The sequence below is a fragment of the Sinohyriopsis cumingii genome, chromosome 2, assembly GCF_028554795.1.
Source record: "Sinohyriopsis cumingii isolate HCF-2022 chromosome 2, ASM2855479v2, whole genome shotgun sequence".
NCBI lineage: Eukaryota > Metazoa > Mollusca > Bivalvia > Unionida > Unionidae > Sinohyriopsis > Sinohyriopsis cumingii.
The window spans coordinates 80,991,562-81,007,298 of record NC_142962.1 but is presented as its reverse complement, the minus strand read 5'-3'; the positions used below and the strand labels follow the sequence as shown (position 1 = coordinate 81,007,298).

The 15,737-nt window shown below is 34.4% G+C and overlaps 1 protein-coding gene across 5 annotated transcripts in view; it reads right to left on the bottom strand.

The window, feature by feature from the left end:
- The window catches only part of LOC149805273 (uncharacterized), a 107,039-nt gene that overhangs the window by 16,527 nt on the left and 74,775 nt on the right, over positions 1-15,737 (bottom strand). For 4 of the 5 annotated variants that reach the window (XM_089949008.1, XM_089949010.1, XM_089949014.1 and 1 more), the window contains 2 exons: positions 13,291-13,411; positions 6,197-6,309 (listed from right to left, as the gene is read on the bottom strand). The exons of the other annotated variant lie outside the window; for it this stretch is intronic. In XM_089949008.1, coding sequence (XP_089805134.1) covers positions 6,197-6,309; positions 13,291-13,411 — 234 coding nt within the window. The remainder of the gene's footprint in view (positions 1-6,196; positions 6,310-13,290; positions 13,412-15,737) is intronic. 5 annotated transcript variants of the gene reach the window in all.

The following is a 15,737-nucleotide window of genomic DNA, read 5'->3' as shown; positions in this document are numbered from 1 at the left end:
TAAAAATGTATTGTACTAGATAATAGACTTTTTTAGTTGTCCATTTTGCAATACAAATACCAAATGATGGCTTGGAACTAAGTGCCAAAAGGTCTGCAGAAAATACCACCGTGATTAAAATATACATAGGAAGAACCGAACACAAACAGGACAAATTTTATCCATCTTGCTTTGAGTTTAAACAGATCAGTCTCTTATATTTAATGTCATTTAATTTTTGCATTACATCATTTGGTCATACATCTGCATGATACAAAAGTTTTTCTTTTTATTCTTTTGTTGCTTAGTGGTTCTTCCAACTTGAGATCTACACACACTTAATTATGTTGTATGGGGATTCTCTGATGTTCCCTATGAGCATTAATCTGTTAATTGTATCTGAATTTAATATGATCCTCCTCCTCTCTGTACGAATATTATTCTGTGCTGTGAACTCCTTTCATTGCCTGCTGTCTGAAACGCATATGCATAACTAGCTTGAACAAGTTACTGTTCTTTATGGTTGTGCAATTTTCAACATCTCACATGTATAGCCCCATGGGTATTCTCTCTTGGATATCTCTGCCCCAAAAAGAAAAGTTTTGAACCAGAAGTCTCGTTTTGGTAAAAATACGAGTCCCATCAGGAAAAGTTGCAGTCCCCTCTCAGAAAACTATGCCAATTATAAGAACTATTGGTTGCCAGAGTTTAATTTCTACATTTTGTATAACACTGACATAGCTCTTGCTTGTTCATCAAGCGAGTCTGAATTTTTTCGATCCAAAGAAGGTCTTATTCAAAGCACTAAGCTAGGCATCACACACTTTCTTACACTTGGCTAATGTCCCTTTCAAACTATCAATTCTAGCAACTTTAGCCCTCTCCTGAATCTCACAATCTTCGTCAGTTTGCCGTTGAACTCCAAAATACTCATTCAAGTCTGTCTCAACAAGGCTCCGAGGTCACGTTCACTGCTTATTCCGTTACACTCGGAAATGAACACAATAATAACAGCAAAAGTTGTTTATTTGATGTACTGTTATAAATGACCACATGTACATCTCTGGGTATTTCTGCCTCTGAATTAAAAGCACTGTAAATATCAATAGATTTTTCCACCCAGCTGCCAGTCAAAGCCTTTGATCTCGCCGCTTAGCTATTGCAGCATGTTCTTTTGATGTACTCTTATAATGGTGACGACGGGGGGGGGGGCTTTCAACCACTAAATTCTGTCATTGTAAATATCATCACAGCTAACTGATCAATACATTCTCCCACTATGCAGGTGACTGAAGCAGGACTGGCAAGTCTTTGAATTTTACCGCCCACCTAAAAACAAAAATAAAAAAAAATTGGCGTCCAAATGCGCGTGATTATAAGCGTTTCCGAGACCTCTGTCAGTTTTCACTAACATGAACCCTGCCAAAGATTCACTTCCTTGAATCAGTGTTTTGCTGCCTCTTATGCCAGGTCTATGTCTTCCATAATGCTGTATTAGGGTTTTAAGTCCAACATTCCCATAGTCTGCTTGTTTAGACATTGGGTATATTTAATAAATATAACCGGCATATTGTCCATCCAAAACGTACATCGGACTCGCACTCAACATCAATTTTGGGCTCAAAATCACACATTGGTATTTCCAGTGACATTTTTCCAATGTCCAACAGACCGATATACATGAAATTCATTGTCATCATAGCTATCACCAGCCAGTATTTGCCGACTGAAAACGTCTAAAGGCAAACCGTGTTGTGATTCAACCATTTTGGTTTCCTGTGTGGCCCTTATTGGAAACACGCATTTGTAAAACGTGCACGATGAAAGTAAGGCTAAAACTCCATAAAATGCCTATTTCAGGGCCAATGAACGAATCAAATTTAGTTTAACAGCCATTCATGTCGAACCGAAGTATCCAGATATCTGGATGTCGCATCAAGCGCTGTGATGAAGTTGCGTCGCGAAATGCACTTTTAAAGTTAAAGTTAAAAGTTTAATAAAAATTGCATACTGCGCAAAGCACATTCTTTTTTTATATCCACGGCGTTGACGTAATTTGCCAAACGCGTATCACTGCTTTAAAAGTACGCGAATTCGTACAAATTACGTGCACTCGCGTGTACTGGCATCATTTTCTGACCCAATGTTTTATTCACGTTAGACCGCTAGGAGGGGGGTAGATGCGATTTTAAATATAGATTCGTTTTTTTTTTTTTTTTCTTCTTTCTGACAACCCCACCAGCGATTTCTCATTTTGTTAGCACAACCCACAACAGAAGTGATTTTCCTAACCAACCTTCCACTGTCAGAATCAAAATAGTTCGAAACACAACCTCCTACATAAGTTTTTTTTGAAGTGCCGTCCCCGGGGGGGGGGGGGGATATATGTTTTACTGGAACAGCCCTCAGTAGAAAAATTGCAAAATAAAGATAAATTAGCTGCTGTGGTGGACATATCAGATGTCAAATTAGCACCATTTTCACCTAGGACCCAGTAGACTTCATTGAAAGTGTTCTGCTGAAACCCACATGTCAATAATAATAATAATAATAATACTTTATTTATAGAGGGGGACTCATTAGTCAAGGACTATTCTCCCTTGAGGCCCTCTTAAGGAGAGTGAAATCCATTCAGAGGAAGAAGTGACAAGATTTTCAAAATGACCATCATGGCAGCCATAGTGTATGTATGATTGGCACAATTTTCATCTAGGAACAACTAGGTATCCCATGTCACAGAATTAGGCAAAGAAACAACTTGGTTTTGTCTTTAAAACTATTTCTTGTTGTACATGCGTACAACGTTATCTAGAGTGAATGTTTTTCCAGGTAAGCGACTGTATTAACATGTACCTAGCCAGAGATTACTTGTGACGAGGTAACATGACTAACATGATATGCACGGGTATTCTACCCTGACTTGTACTCACTCTCCTATGGATTTAAGTAAGATCAATTTCTAAAACCACACTGGTCGTTTCTGGATCACGTCAAGGAGTGTACACTCTCCATTGTTCTCCAGCCATAGGGGTAAGTGTTAAATTTACATTTTCATTTGATATGCGAAGCTTATTTGGTTTGTAATGTCTTATTGCATAATAATGCATTTATTACAACGCAGATTTAAAGTACTGAATTACAAGTCAGTTAGAGGTTAAAGTATTATCATATATCTAGAGATTATACAGAAACTATTATTATGACCAATTTGGTTTTATTGTAGCTGACTGTTATTGTAGCTGTGTTTGTAGCTGTGATTGTGTCTGTCGCTGTGAAGTGTGATTGTCAATGTGACTGTGAAATTGACTAGAGCTGTCTGAAGCCATCTAAAGTTGTTTAGAGCTGTCTGGAGTTTCCAGAATATTTAATGCTGCATGCTGTCGATACGTATGTATGTACATGTCTGTGCCACGGACGTAGACGTAGCAAATTAAAAAAGGTGCTGTATGCTGTCTGTACGTGTAACGTATGACTGTACTCATGGTGGATTCATAAAGGATGCGAGCAGCCGATAAGAGTGTGGGCCAATTCAAGGAATTGTGCGACTGTACAAGGGGTCTAGAAGCATATGTTTGGATCAATTGTTGTTCCATTGCATTTTTATATCCATACGATTAATTTGAATCTTCGTTATGTTCATAAGATTATTTTGAATCTTAGTTGTGTTCATAAGATTATTTTGAATCTTAATAGAATTCATGTTCGAGATTATGTGAATCTCTCTTATAGTGTAAAATACTGTTTGAAGCGTATCTGCAGTCCATGAGGTTTCTTGGATGTGTACTTCATATTGATTTAATATTTTTGGTTTATTTTCGATGTGTGAATGTTGTGTAGAGTGATTTGAGTAAATTGTATGTTGAGAGCATGAGAGAATCATTGTATTTTTACATCATATATTTATCTTTACTAATTCATTCATAAATTTCCATCTTTCTCACATTGTGTTTATCTTATTCATTTAGTCCAAAGACTCACTAGGTTTCTATTCTGCGACATCCCAAGATGTCTATTTGTGAAAAGACAATGTTGATATGGCCATCCTTTTGGGAGGAGTAGAGATAATATTCAGAGATGCTCCCAGGATTTTATCATAAAAATAAGGGGGAAGAGGAAATGGCCATAGATCAATATTTACATAACACTTCAATATCCATCTCTTACTTCCTGGTCTACTCTGTAAAAACCCTAATGAAATAAAAATCTTTAAAAGATGTTGCCTGTAGTTGTATAAGCATTAATCTATTCATTGTTTCTTGGTTTAATCTGTCTCTTATCTATGTATGAATATTGTTCTTTACCGAGAACCCCATTTCACAGCTAGCAGGTATCGTCTTTTGGATAATTCTGCTTGAAAATAAGATTTTTCACAAATATAAGCTCTGCCAAAGTTTAACTTTCTTGAATTAGCACTCTAACTGACTACTATTCCAGATTTACTATTCCAAAAATACTGTATTAGGATTTTAGGTCCATTAATGCCATAGTCTTCTTGTTCAAACAGAGGTATATTTATCAAATGAATATCTTTACTTTTTAATTTCATTTTTAGATTCTTATTTATTAGATTTAAAAAGAAATGAAAAGTGCTCTCTATCTTTGAATTGTCTGTAATTGAATTTGACTTGCTTGTCTGCCTTTTCTACTTTTGAAATATATCTGAGATGTGGGATTCACCAGCATGCCATTTGTTTTTGTCATTCCAACATGTACATTGAATTTGTATTTGTATTTAATTTTGTGTTTTTTTGTCGTTCAAAATCACTCACCATTAACATTTTCCTAGCTTCTATCATCTGATATACTTCCTAACATTAAAAATAAATTGCCTTTATTACTATGATCTGTCAGTATTTGCTGAACTAACTTGTGACCTAAGATGAACAGCACTGGGAATTGGCCGTTTTGGGTCTTTTAGATTGCCCATATTATAAAGCACATTGGTAAAACTTCCTTGATGCAAGGTTCAAACATTGACACAATGTTTGTTACAGGGCTCAAAGTGCCAATAAATTTAATTCATCATCCATTCAGGTCAAGCTAAAAATCCAAATGTGTAAAGAGTTATGAAAAAATAAACATCGCAACAATGTTTCTACTATTTCTACAAGAACTTAAAGGGTGAATGGCTGAATAAAGGTGTATACTGCACAGAGTACATTTTTATATGTGTGACTTGAAATTAATGTGCAGGAATTCTTGTGCATCACCACATTTACAACTGAGCGAATTTGTAAATATTTTGTGTGGCTCATGTGATCATGCACCCTGGGAGCATCTCAGAATACTGTGACATGTAAGGAGTGTATATAAACAAATATTTACAGCTTTGGTAGCACACCTTCCCCATTGCCGTTCCTACTCTGGATTTCCAGAGAGTGGTTAAATTGGTGCTCATAAATCTTCTTAAGCCCTGGTGCTTACCTATGCAGTGAAAATAAAATAATCATTCCTTTTTATTGCCTTCATTACTGCTATAAAAAAATTGTTAGAATAGTTACCTTGATATTACCACTGACCATCTTGCTTTATCTCTGAGGATGATACACATCAGAATCTCCAATCTGCTCTGCTTTGACCTTTATATACATTAGATACCAAATGACCTATCGCATTACCTGATGAGTCTATTTATAACTTGACTATCCCATACTGGGATGCTAATCAAAATCACAAAAAATAATTTCAATATTGAAGGTCACTTTGCATCATTTCATTTAGGACCAACTAGACATCAGGACTGTATGTCAGATTGGAATCATTTTCACTTAGGACCAAAATGACATAAGAAGCATTCTGGTGGAAATAACAAGATGGCTACTGTGATGGCCATATTAGACATCAGGTCTGCACCATTTTCATTTGGGACCAATGAGACATCTTAAGAAGTCTTTTAGTAAAAAACCCATGCTGATATGATCATCCATTCAAGAGAAGTAGTGATAAGAAGATTTTCAAGATAGCTACTGTGGCAGCCATAATGGGTGTCCAAGCAGCAACATTTTCATTTATGACCAACCAGATGATAGGATGAATGTCTATGTAAAGTATCATGGCAATCCTACAAGTTGTTTAGGAAGAGTAGCAATAACAAACTTGTTTTAATGGATGGACATATGATAGATGACAAACAGCAAACCATTCCATAAGCTCTCCTGGTCTATGACCATTAGAAATAATAAGATCTTAAGGTTTCTCAGCTTACACAAAAACTTACCTTTGACCAATTACCAATTCCAGACCTATATTTACAGAGATAAGGTGACATCTTCTGCAACTTTTCTGTCACTTGGAGTTGGGAAATAAGAGTACAAAAACTACTGCTTGCACCTGTGAATACAAAATGCCAGCAACGATCATCTTAATTATATTTCTTATTCTGATGTACAATGTCTACAAATTCTGTGCCTGCACTACTTGATGTTGAATTCAGGCTTATGTGTTATATTTTGACTTCATCCTCATTTTTATAAAATATTACTAGTTAAATACCACACAAAGGAGAATAATTTTATATGGCTTGTAGCCAGAAAAATGAGAAGTCTTGATGTAAACAGTTTTGTATAAAAACACCTTCTCTGGGCCACAACTAGAACTTATATATATGTGGCTTGTAGCAACCAAGAAACTGCCAAAATTGGTAACCCCCACCATCGATAATACAGAACACAAATTTTAACATTTAAATGTTAAGATCCCAAATGATGCAAAGCATGTTGACATAATTTTGTGAATAATACAAGTTCAAGATATCTCAAAAGTGTTCCAAGTATGGTATATATTTATGCAGAAGTCAAATCCAACTGCAAACAACAAAGAACCAGAACTGACAATGGTCTTAGTCTACAAAATCTGGTAGGAATGATCAATAAAACAAACATCATAGACCCCAATCTGCTGATGCATTATCAGGTTCTCTGTGGCCAGCAGTTGTATCACAATTATATGCAAGTACAATCAAACCTGTCAGTTGCAGCCACCAATGGGTAAAGGTTAGACTGGCATTTGCTCACAGATTATCTACATTGTTCATTCCAAAAATGGAAAAGTGGGGCCCACTGACCCCTACCAGGTCAAAAAAATGAAGTCATTAAGAAGAAGAAGAAAAAAAGTTGCAAATACCCTTATCCTTTATTTGTTTATTGAAGAAATTGGAATCATATCATTATCATTATCACAGACACTCACATCATGGATTATTCCAAGTCTGCAATAAGCATTAACATTTATAAAACAGACCTTCCAACCCTAGCATGACCTTCTCAATAAGGCAGTTGATTTTGTTTAGACTAATTTCAGTAAAGTGTAAGAAAATATCATGTACTAATATTGTAAAATTGGAAAACGTGCATTTAAAAAGTTATATTTAAGACTAATACAGCTACAGTATACATTATGTTCAAGTAAAAAAGTGTAAGTTACATTTTGACAGTAATTACCTCCGGTGTAGTTTCACAAACTGTAGTTCCAATCCCTATGGAACTCCATGGCTTTATGCTATCAACCTGACATAATTCTTATAATTCTATGATTTTTTTAAATAGATTTCAAATAATGACAGCAATCATATCTCTTATTATGAGACATAATCAACAAATGTCCAATAAACTTAACTTCTGCCCTTCTTGATTTTCCTCAAAGTAACTAAATATTCCTTTTTTATTATTCTGTACTGACTATTAACACTTTTTAGGAGGCTTATTTTCACATTTGTCTTGAACACCATTTTTTGAAGATTCATAAGCAACAGCTTGATCATTCAGCTATTTTGCATGAAGAAATAAAAAGGATGGAGTTTAAAGCATCTGAGGAACTCCTGTAAAGTTAGCCTGGTTTCTTGATCAACTCCACTATGAAACCCAAATCCAAATAAAAAACCACAGACTATCCAGTATATGTATATCGTATTTCATGGTTTTTTTTGTAACCTTTAATTTTTTGTACACCATCTAGCCATAAAAATAATAATTAATTAATTCTCTCATATTGTTTTATACACAAATTTATTTATTTTGTCAGTCATCCTATTATTTTTCGTACATAAAACGATCTACTGTGAAGATTTACTTTTGCCAAAGTGATAAAAAAAAAGTACGGCCCTTTAAATTTTACAGCTAGGAATAAGAGACAAAATCATTGTTTTAGTTGAAATTTTTTGTATCTATTATTTTTATTTCATTTTGTTAAAACTGAAGACAGGTTCCCAGTTCAAACGGATAAAAAAAAATACCAAAGTTTGATCTAGGTACATCAAATGACCAGGGTATTGTTTTGCTAAGCAAACTATGAGTAGTGACTAACTTGGGCATGTTCTTAACTGAGGCATCGAATAGTGAAATGGGAGATTCACGCAATATAACAATTGTCATTTATAGTCTGCGACTGTTTCAAACATAGAAAGATTGGAGTATCTTCAACAGGGTCCTAAATGATGACTACTGGTAAGTTGGGTGTGGTAGGAAAATTAGGTTCATCCAAAGAACACAAATAAGTACATCAGATTGAGAGTTTCATTCTAAGAAAGTGTGATATTTGAAGATAAATATATACATTCAATGATCACAAATACATTTATAGAATTGAATAGGTGTGATATGAGACAATTATTTTCATCCAATGATCACATTTTTACTAGTATGTGAAGAGAAAATGGCCTCATTCAATGACCATGCACAATTAATATTAGTAAAAGTGTGTTTTGTGAAGAGAAATTGGACTCATTCAATGACCAAACACAATTAATAAGAAAGGAGCAATAAGTGGTGAGAAAATGGCACCAATGATCACCTAAACAAAATTTTATAACTGCAATGTATCCCAACATCAAGGTGAACTCTTTTACATTTATACAGCTGGGATTTGCAAACAATTCTTCTAAAAGAACAGGAATCAAATGTCAAATATTTAAATATCTCAAACTTACGAAAATGGATCCTTGATGAAATATTAGAGGTTAAGAAAATATTATTTTAGAATATAAAGGAAAATGAAGTTTTACTTAAATACTGAAATTACAGCATTAGCTATATAATTTAAAATTCTTAAACTAGCAAAATTGTTAATGTGATAAAAATAATTCCAAAATAAATATTAAGTAACTTAAAGAAGTAATTAAAATCTATAATTAAAATACTCATGTCTTGCTATATTGACTCTTAAACCCGAATGCTACACGCTGCTGTACATGCCCAAAGAATTTGGGCTTCAGACACTCATGTTCTTTCGTTGCTTGTACACCAGCTTTTTGGTTACTGATTTGAACTTTCCTGGGTCTTAAATACCATAAAGTTGAAATTTTGCTGGAAAACTGTTGAAAGTTGGAAGACTGTTGTAAAAGTGTTGCACGTTGGAGAACTTGGAAAAATGTTGGTAAACCCTAACTAGTCTCCAGACAAGAAATCTACACAAAACTAAAAATATTTCCAACAAAAAAGATATATTTGTTGAAATTATCATCAAGGGAAAATTCTGTATTAAAAATTTACCCAAAATCCATTGCTGAACCATAATTTGGTAACTCTTATTGAACTCCATATAGGTGTACTATACTAGACTGCACATGTTCAGTGAGCTCAACAGCAATAGCAGCGACATATGTGAAGGTTAACCTTAGTGATGGATCAAATGAAGCCCAGTCTTTTCTAAAAGGATTGATGACATCTATTAAATAAAATCTCTGGATTGAACATGATCTCCACAATCGCTCCCAATTTATAAAACTTCTCCTTATCATGTCAAACTTGCAAAATGCAACCTTCGAAATCATCAGTAGGTCAAACGTACATGTACACATTGTGTGTAATCAGCTGATAGTTCTAGCGACTATTATTTTAACTGTAACTTATTTTCTTCTGATCTGAAAAATATATTTGCTGAAAAAAATTCTGCTTAGTATAGTAATTGTGGTAATCTTATATGTCGTTGATTATAGCATTTCACAAGCTTCCATCAAATACTGGAATGACTAGAAAAACTCCATCTGTTACACACTCATTGACAGGTTACCTCTGCTCAAAACTTGTGATGTCTTTGAAGCTGAAATATTATTTCCATACTGCATTTACTATCAAATATACATGATTTTATTGCCCTCAGATTCTGCGTTTAAGCAGAATTTAGGTAAAACAACATTCACTGAAAATGTTTTGAAGCAAGAGAATATCTAATAATATATTAATAAGTAATGTTGGTCCATTATCTATTCTTGGTTTCAAAAGAGTAATCTAATGACTAAATGCCTGTTAATATTTTTATCTGAAATAAGGATGGATATTTACTGAGGATCTGGAATATACACTGTGACTGTGTACATTCATTTTTATCAGACCACAATGCATTTTGCATATACAGATTTATGCATACTTTTCATTACTATTATAATACTTTAGCTGTTGTGTTTTTTTAAAAAAAACTAACAATAGTTACATAAATCTGATTGAGTCAACAGTGTTTGAAAATTAAATTTGATTTTTCACATTATAAACAATAAATACAAAGGAAGAGCTCACAAAGATCTTGATCCGGAAACTATTATTATGCATTAAACACTGATAGAAATTGTTCAATGGATCAAATCTGATTTTAAAAAAGGCAAATTCAAGGCAAAACTGGATCTCTATTAATTGCTTTAATCATCATCCCCTGCCCCCAACAAACAAAGGTCAGGGAGATGCTATAAGAGTAGCAGTTTACCTCAAGTATTTATCTCAACCACAAACAACGCATAGGCCTGCCTGTGAACTGTTAAGCAATGTAGTGTATGTTACATTTAACAGCCATTTTAACCTTTTTACATTTTTGGTACACATCTATTATATGTGGAAAAATTTAAGAGTAAAGTCCGATTGTTACAGCTGTGTAATTATTTTTCACGGAAGAATTTTTATGTGCTTTAAAATCTTGAGAGAACTCATTCACCGTCATGTCAGTGAGGCCGTGTGACCAACTGTAGCTGCCATTTCCCATACTCAAAATTTACATGTTTTTTGTCTGCGTCTACATCACTAAGTCATCTGAATTTGATCAATTATAAAAACTAATTGCTGCCTACATCAGTATCAGAGCCTTTACCTAAGTTATTGAATCTTTCATAGTTGTGATTCTAATCGTGAAAACTTCTTAAGTACTGAATGAAATCCTGCTTGTAAACTGTTAGGCAATGTAGTGTATGTTACGTTTAATGTTACGTTTAACAGCAATTTTAACCATTTTACATTTTTGGTACACATCTACTATATGTGGAAAAAATTAAGAGTAAATTCCGATTGTTATAGCTGTGTAATTATTTTTCACAGAAGAATTTTTTGTGTGCTTTAAAATCTTGAGAGAACTCATTCACCGTCATGTCAGTGAGGCCGTGTGACCAACCGTAGCTGCCATTTCCCATACTTGAAATTTACATGTTTTTCATCTGCGTCTACATCACTAAGTCATCTAAATTTGATAATTTATCAAAACTAATTGCTGCCTACATCAATATCAAAGCCTTTACCTAAGTTATTGAATATTTTATAGTTGTGATTCTATTCGTGAAAACTTCATAAGTACTGAACGAAATCCGCAACCGCCATTTTGGAGAGTGGAGATTATGACCCAGTTACTTTAAATAGCAGATATCGACCAGTGTATAAACAGCGACCACGTGATCTGACATAATTGTCATTCGCAGAAATGAATGTAGTATCTAATAGGTGGGTTTTCCCTGAAGGTGGCGTTATGAAAACCAGCTCAAAAATGCTGATAATTACAGCTGGCGTCTAGAGGTGTCAAAAGGCGCTTCCATGCGAATAGAGTAGAGGCGTCAAAAGGTGCTTCCATGCGAATGGAGTAGACGCATCCAAAGATGCTTGCATGAGGTAAAGGGTTAAGCAGTAAGAAACCACTTTTTGGTTATGAAAACCTGGCCACTAACTGCAGAATGTTGGTGACCATTTTATTCAGGATGTTTACAGAGAAAATTTCCTGGAGAATGTGGGTGGGAATGGCTGTTAACCCTTTACCTCATAGAGCATAGTGACAAAGTGCAGCACACTATAAATAGAACACCTGTTACCTAGCCGACCGCATATGCATAGGCCTGCCTGTGAATTGTTAAGCAATGTAGTGGTGTTACGTTTAACAGCAGTTTTACCCATTTAAGAGTAAAGTCCGATTGTTATAGCTGTGTAATTATTTTTCACGGAAGAATATTTTATGTGCTTTAGAATCGAGAGAGAACTCGTTCACCGTCATGTCAGTGAGGCCACGTGACCAACCGTAGCTGCCATTTCCCATACTCGAAATTTACATGTTTTTCATCTGCGTCTACATCACTAAGTCATCTGAATTTGATAATCAATAAAAACTAATTGCTGCTTACATAAATATCAGAGCCTTTACCTAAGTTATTGATTCTTTCGTGGTTGTGATTCTAATTGTGAAAACTTCGTAAGTACTGTATGAAATCCTGCCTGTGAACTGTTAAGCAATGTAGTGTATGTTACGTTTAACAGCAATTTTAACCATTTTACATTTTTGGTACACATATATTATATGTGAACAAATTTAAGAGTAAAGTCCGATTGTTATAGCTGTGTAATTATTTTTCACAGAAGAATTTTTTTATGTGCTTTAAAATCTTGAGAGAACTCGTTCACCATCATGTCAGTGAGGCCGCGTGACCAACCGTAGCTGCCATTTCCGTTACTCGAAATTTACAAGGTTTTCGTGTGCGTCTATATCACAAAGTCATCTGAATTTGATAATTTATAAAAACTAATTGCTGCCTACATCAATATCAGAGACTTTACCTAATTTATTGAATCTTTTGTGGTTGTTATTCTAATCGTGAAAACTTCGTACGTACTGAATGAAATCCGCGGCTGCCATTTTGGAGAGTGGAGATTACAACCCAGTTACTTTAAATAGCAGATATCGACCAGTGCATGAATAGCGACCACGTGATCTGACGTAATTGTCATTCACAGAAATGAATGTAGTATCTAATAGGGGGGTTTTCCCCGGAGGTGGCGCTACGAAAACTAGCTCAAAATGGCTGATGTTTACAGCAGGCGTCAAAAGGCGCTTCCATGCGAATCTTGTAGAGGCGTCAAAAGGCACTTCCATGCAAATGGAGTAATGGCATCCAAAGACGCTTGTATGAGGTAAAGGGTTAAGACCAGGTGACTATATATAAAGGTAACTATAAGGACAGGTTTGATTCTAAAAGTTCAAAAAATAAAGAGTGAAAACCAATTTTTACACAAGGACAACCCAAAAAATGATATTTCAAAATACATATGTTAAAATGTTTATTTTAAAAAAATTTTTTACCTAGTGTACTTCTGACAAAAAAGATCATGGGCAGCTGCAACATCCCTATCAAAGCCCCACATACAAATGGCGGCCAGTTCTTGTAGGCAAAGAGATTGCTCGTTGAGTCATCAGATACAATCTAGAATCAAGTAAAAGTTCTTCATTTGCTACATGGAAAAAGAATACATACTGTCCTACAATTCGTCATATCAAATTTCTGCTTTGGTAAGGAGGCCCATTGCCATGAGTAAAAACAGCATACAAAGCCCATTTCATTTTAAAAATTTCTTTTATTTGATGAAGTTCTTTCAAATAGATAAAGAACTACAAACTATGCAACATTCTAAAACTCATGTGAAAAAATCACAGCATTATCTTTTGTACTTTTTTAGATAATGCTTCCTAAAAATGATATATTTCATTAAAAAACGAATCAGGAATATGCAAAATTTAGCTTTTTTGATATATTTTTTGCTTTGTTAGAGCTTTGCACTTTATCCAAAATCTATAAATTTCTCTTAGTTTAATCTTAATATGCAGTACTATATATCTGAGCAAAAAGTACAACTCTGGTACTTTAATTTTATTTACAAATGGTGTTAAAAATCTGAAAAATGATGAAATCTTTCAAAACATACAGCATTTTCTCATGTTCATCAACCAAAATATTTCACCAATTGTCTCACCTTTGTAGGTTATCTTTACATAGTTTCATCTATGCACTCATTGCTAAAGAAAATACTACTTTCATGATGTACTGCATTGCAAACAAATACAAAAGATGGTCTTAAAAATGCTACATTAAGCATTTTTCGTTCTATCAAAAATTCAAAGTCCAAGTGTCCATCATCAGAAAATAGAAAGACACTGTTAATCAGAGTAAGCACTGTTTCAAAGTGATCTACCGCTTACCTAAATAACAAAACACCAAAAACATGTTTAAAAAATATCTACATTTCCTATATAATTAAATAACAGAATTTTATAGGGAGATAATCCAAAAATATGGACCTAACTTTTCTTGTAATTTAATATTCTTTCTGTGAATAATACAGACTATTATACTTATATTTCTTAACACAAGCATAAAAAGATGCATGTGCTAGTTCACTCAATTTAGAAAATGTATATTAAATAATGTACAATGCAGCATTTTGTGAAATAATTTACAATCTTGTATTTTTGAAAAGGTCATAAAATCTGATGATGCCAGTTACAATCTTAAACCTATGCATATATATTCTTAAAATAATCCAAAGTTCCAGACGACACAGGTGGATCAAGCGTGAGCAGACTTTACAGAGACTGAAATGGCCAGTTTGGAATCGGATGACTCGTGTCTTCAAACCGAATATCACCTTCTACAAACACTAGCTGTGCATACACATCTGAAAGACAATTTAGCTCAAAAATTAATTCAACTGTATGGAATTAGTAAATATAAATCTGTATCAAACACGTTTTAAACATTTGAGTTTTGTCGATAATTGAATTTATGAATGTCTGAAACTGATGTTGATATTCATATGTTTCTTCAATTTCTAAAGGGCTTTAACATTATTTTAGCCATTTAAGAAAAAATTAGGGACTAGGTTGGGGACAAATGCCAAGTCCTTATAATTATTTTAATAGCAAATGCTCTAAATACAAAGACATTTTCAATTTTGTTTATATCATACTCACTGAAAATTCATTAATAAACCTCTGCGTAGGTTCGAGTCTCGGATTCGACCAATGTGGGTATGTGAGAAAGCTTGCCAGTAGCTTCTCGAGGGTCAGTGGTTCTTTCCGGGGTTTTCCCGGGTTCTTCCTCCACCATTAATGCTGGCCGCCATGTATAGCCTATCATGTGCTGAAAAATGGCGTTAAACCCTACAACAACATCATTAATAAACCAGTAATGCTTATTAACACGTACTACTGCCATGAATTTAGATAAAAGCAGAGGGGTGAGGGTCTGCAAAATGGCATCAAACCTTCAAATACTTAAACTGGTATATATACCGGGTTTTAAAACTATAAACTAATGAATAACTGATTATATTAATTAAATTGACAGTAAATATCATGACAAAAGACCACAAAATAAAAGTGGCCGAGTGGTCTAAAGCGCCCTCTGTTACGGGGATCACTGCCATCTCACCTCTGTCTACATGGGTTCGAGTCTCGGATTCAGCCAATGTGGATATGTGAGAAAGCTTGCCAGTAGCTTCTCAAGGGTCGGTGGTTCTTTCCGGGGATTTCCCGGGTTCTTCCTCCACCATTAATACTGGCCACCATGTACAGCCTATCGTGTGCTGAAAAATGGCGTTAAACCCTACAAGAACAACAACAAAATAGAAGAACCTTCGTTCAGGTTGATTATTCACGGTTATGTCAATTTATTGTGAAACGTGTATTGCATTTTCCCGGTAAAGTCGCATCCCCAATTAAAGTTTAGAAACAACGTTATTATAAACATACTT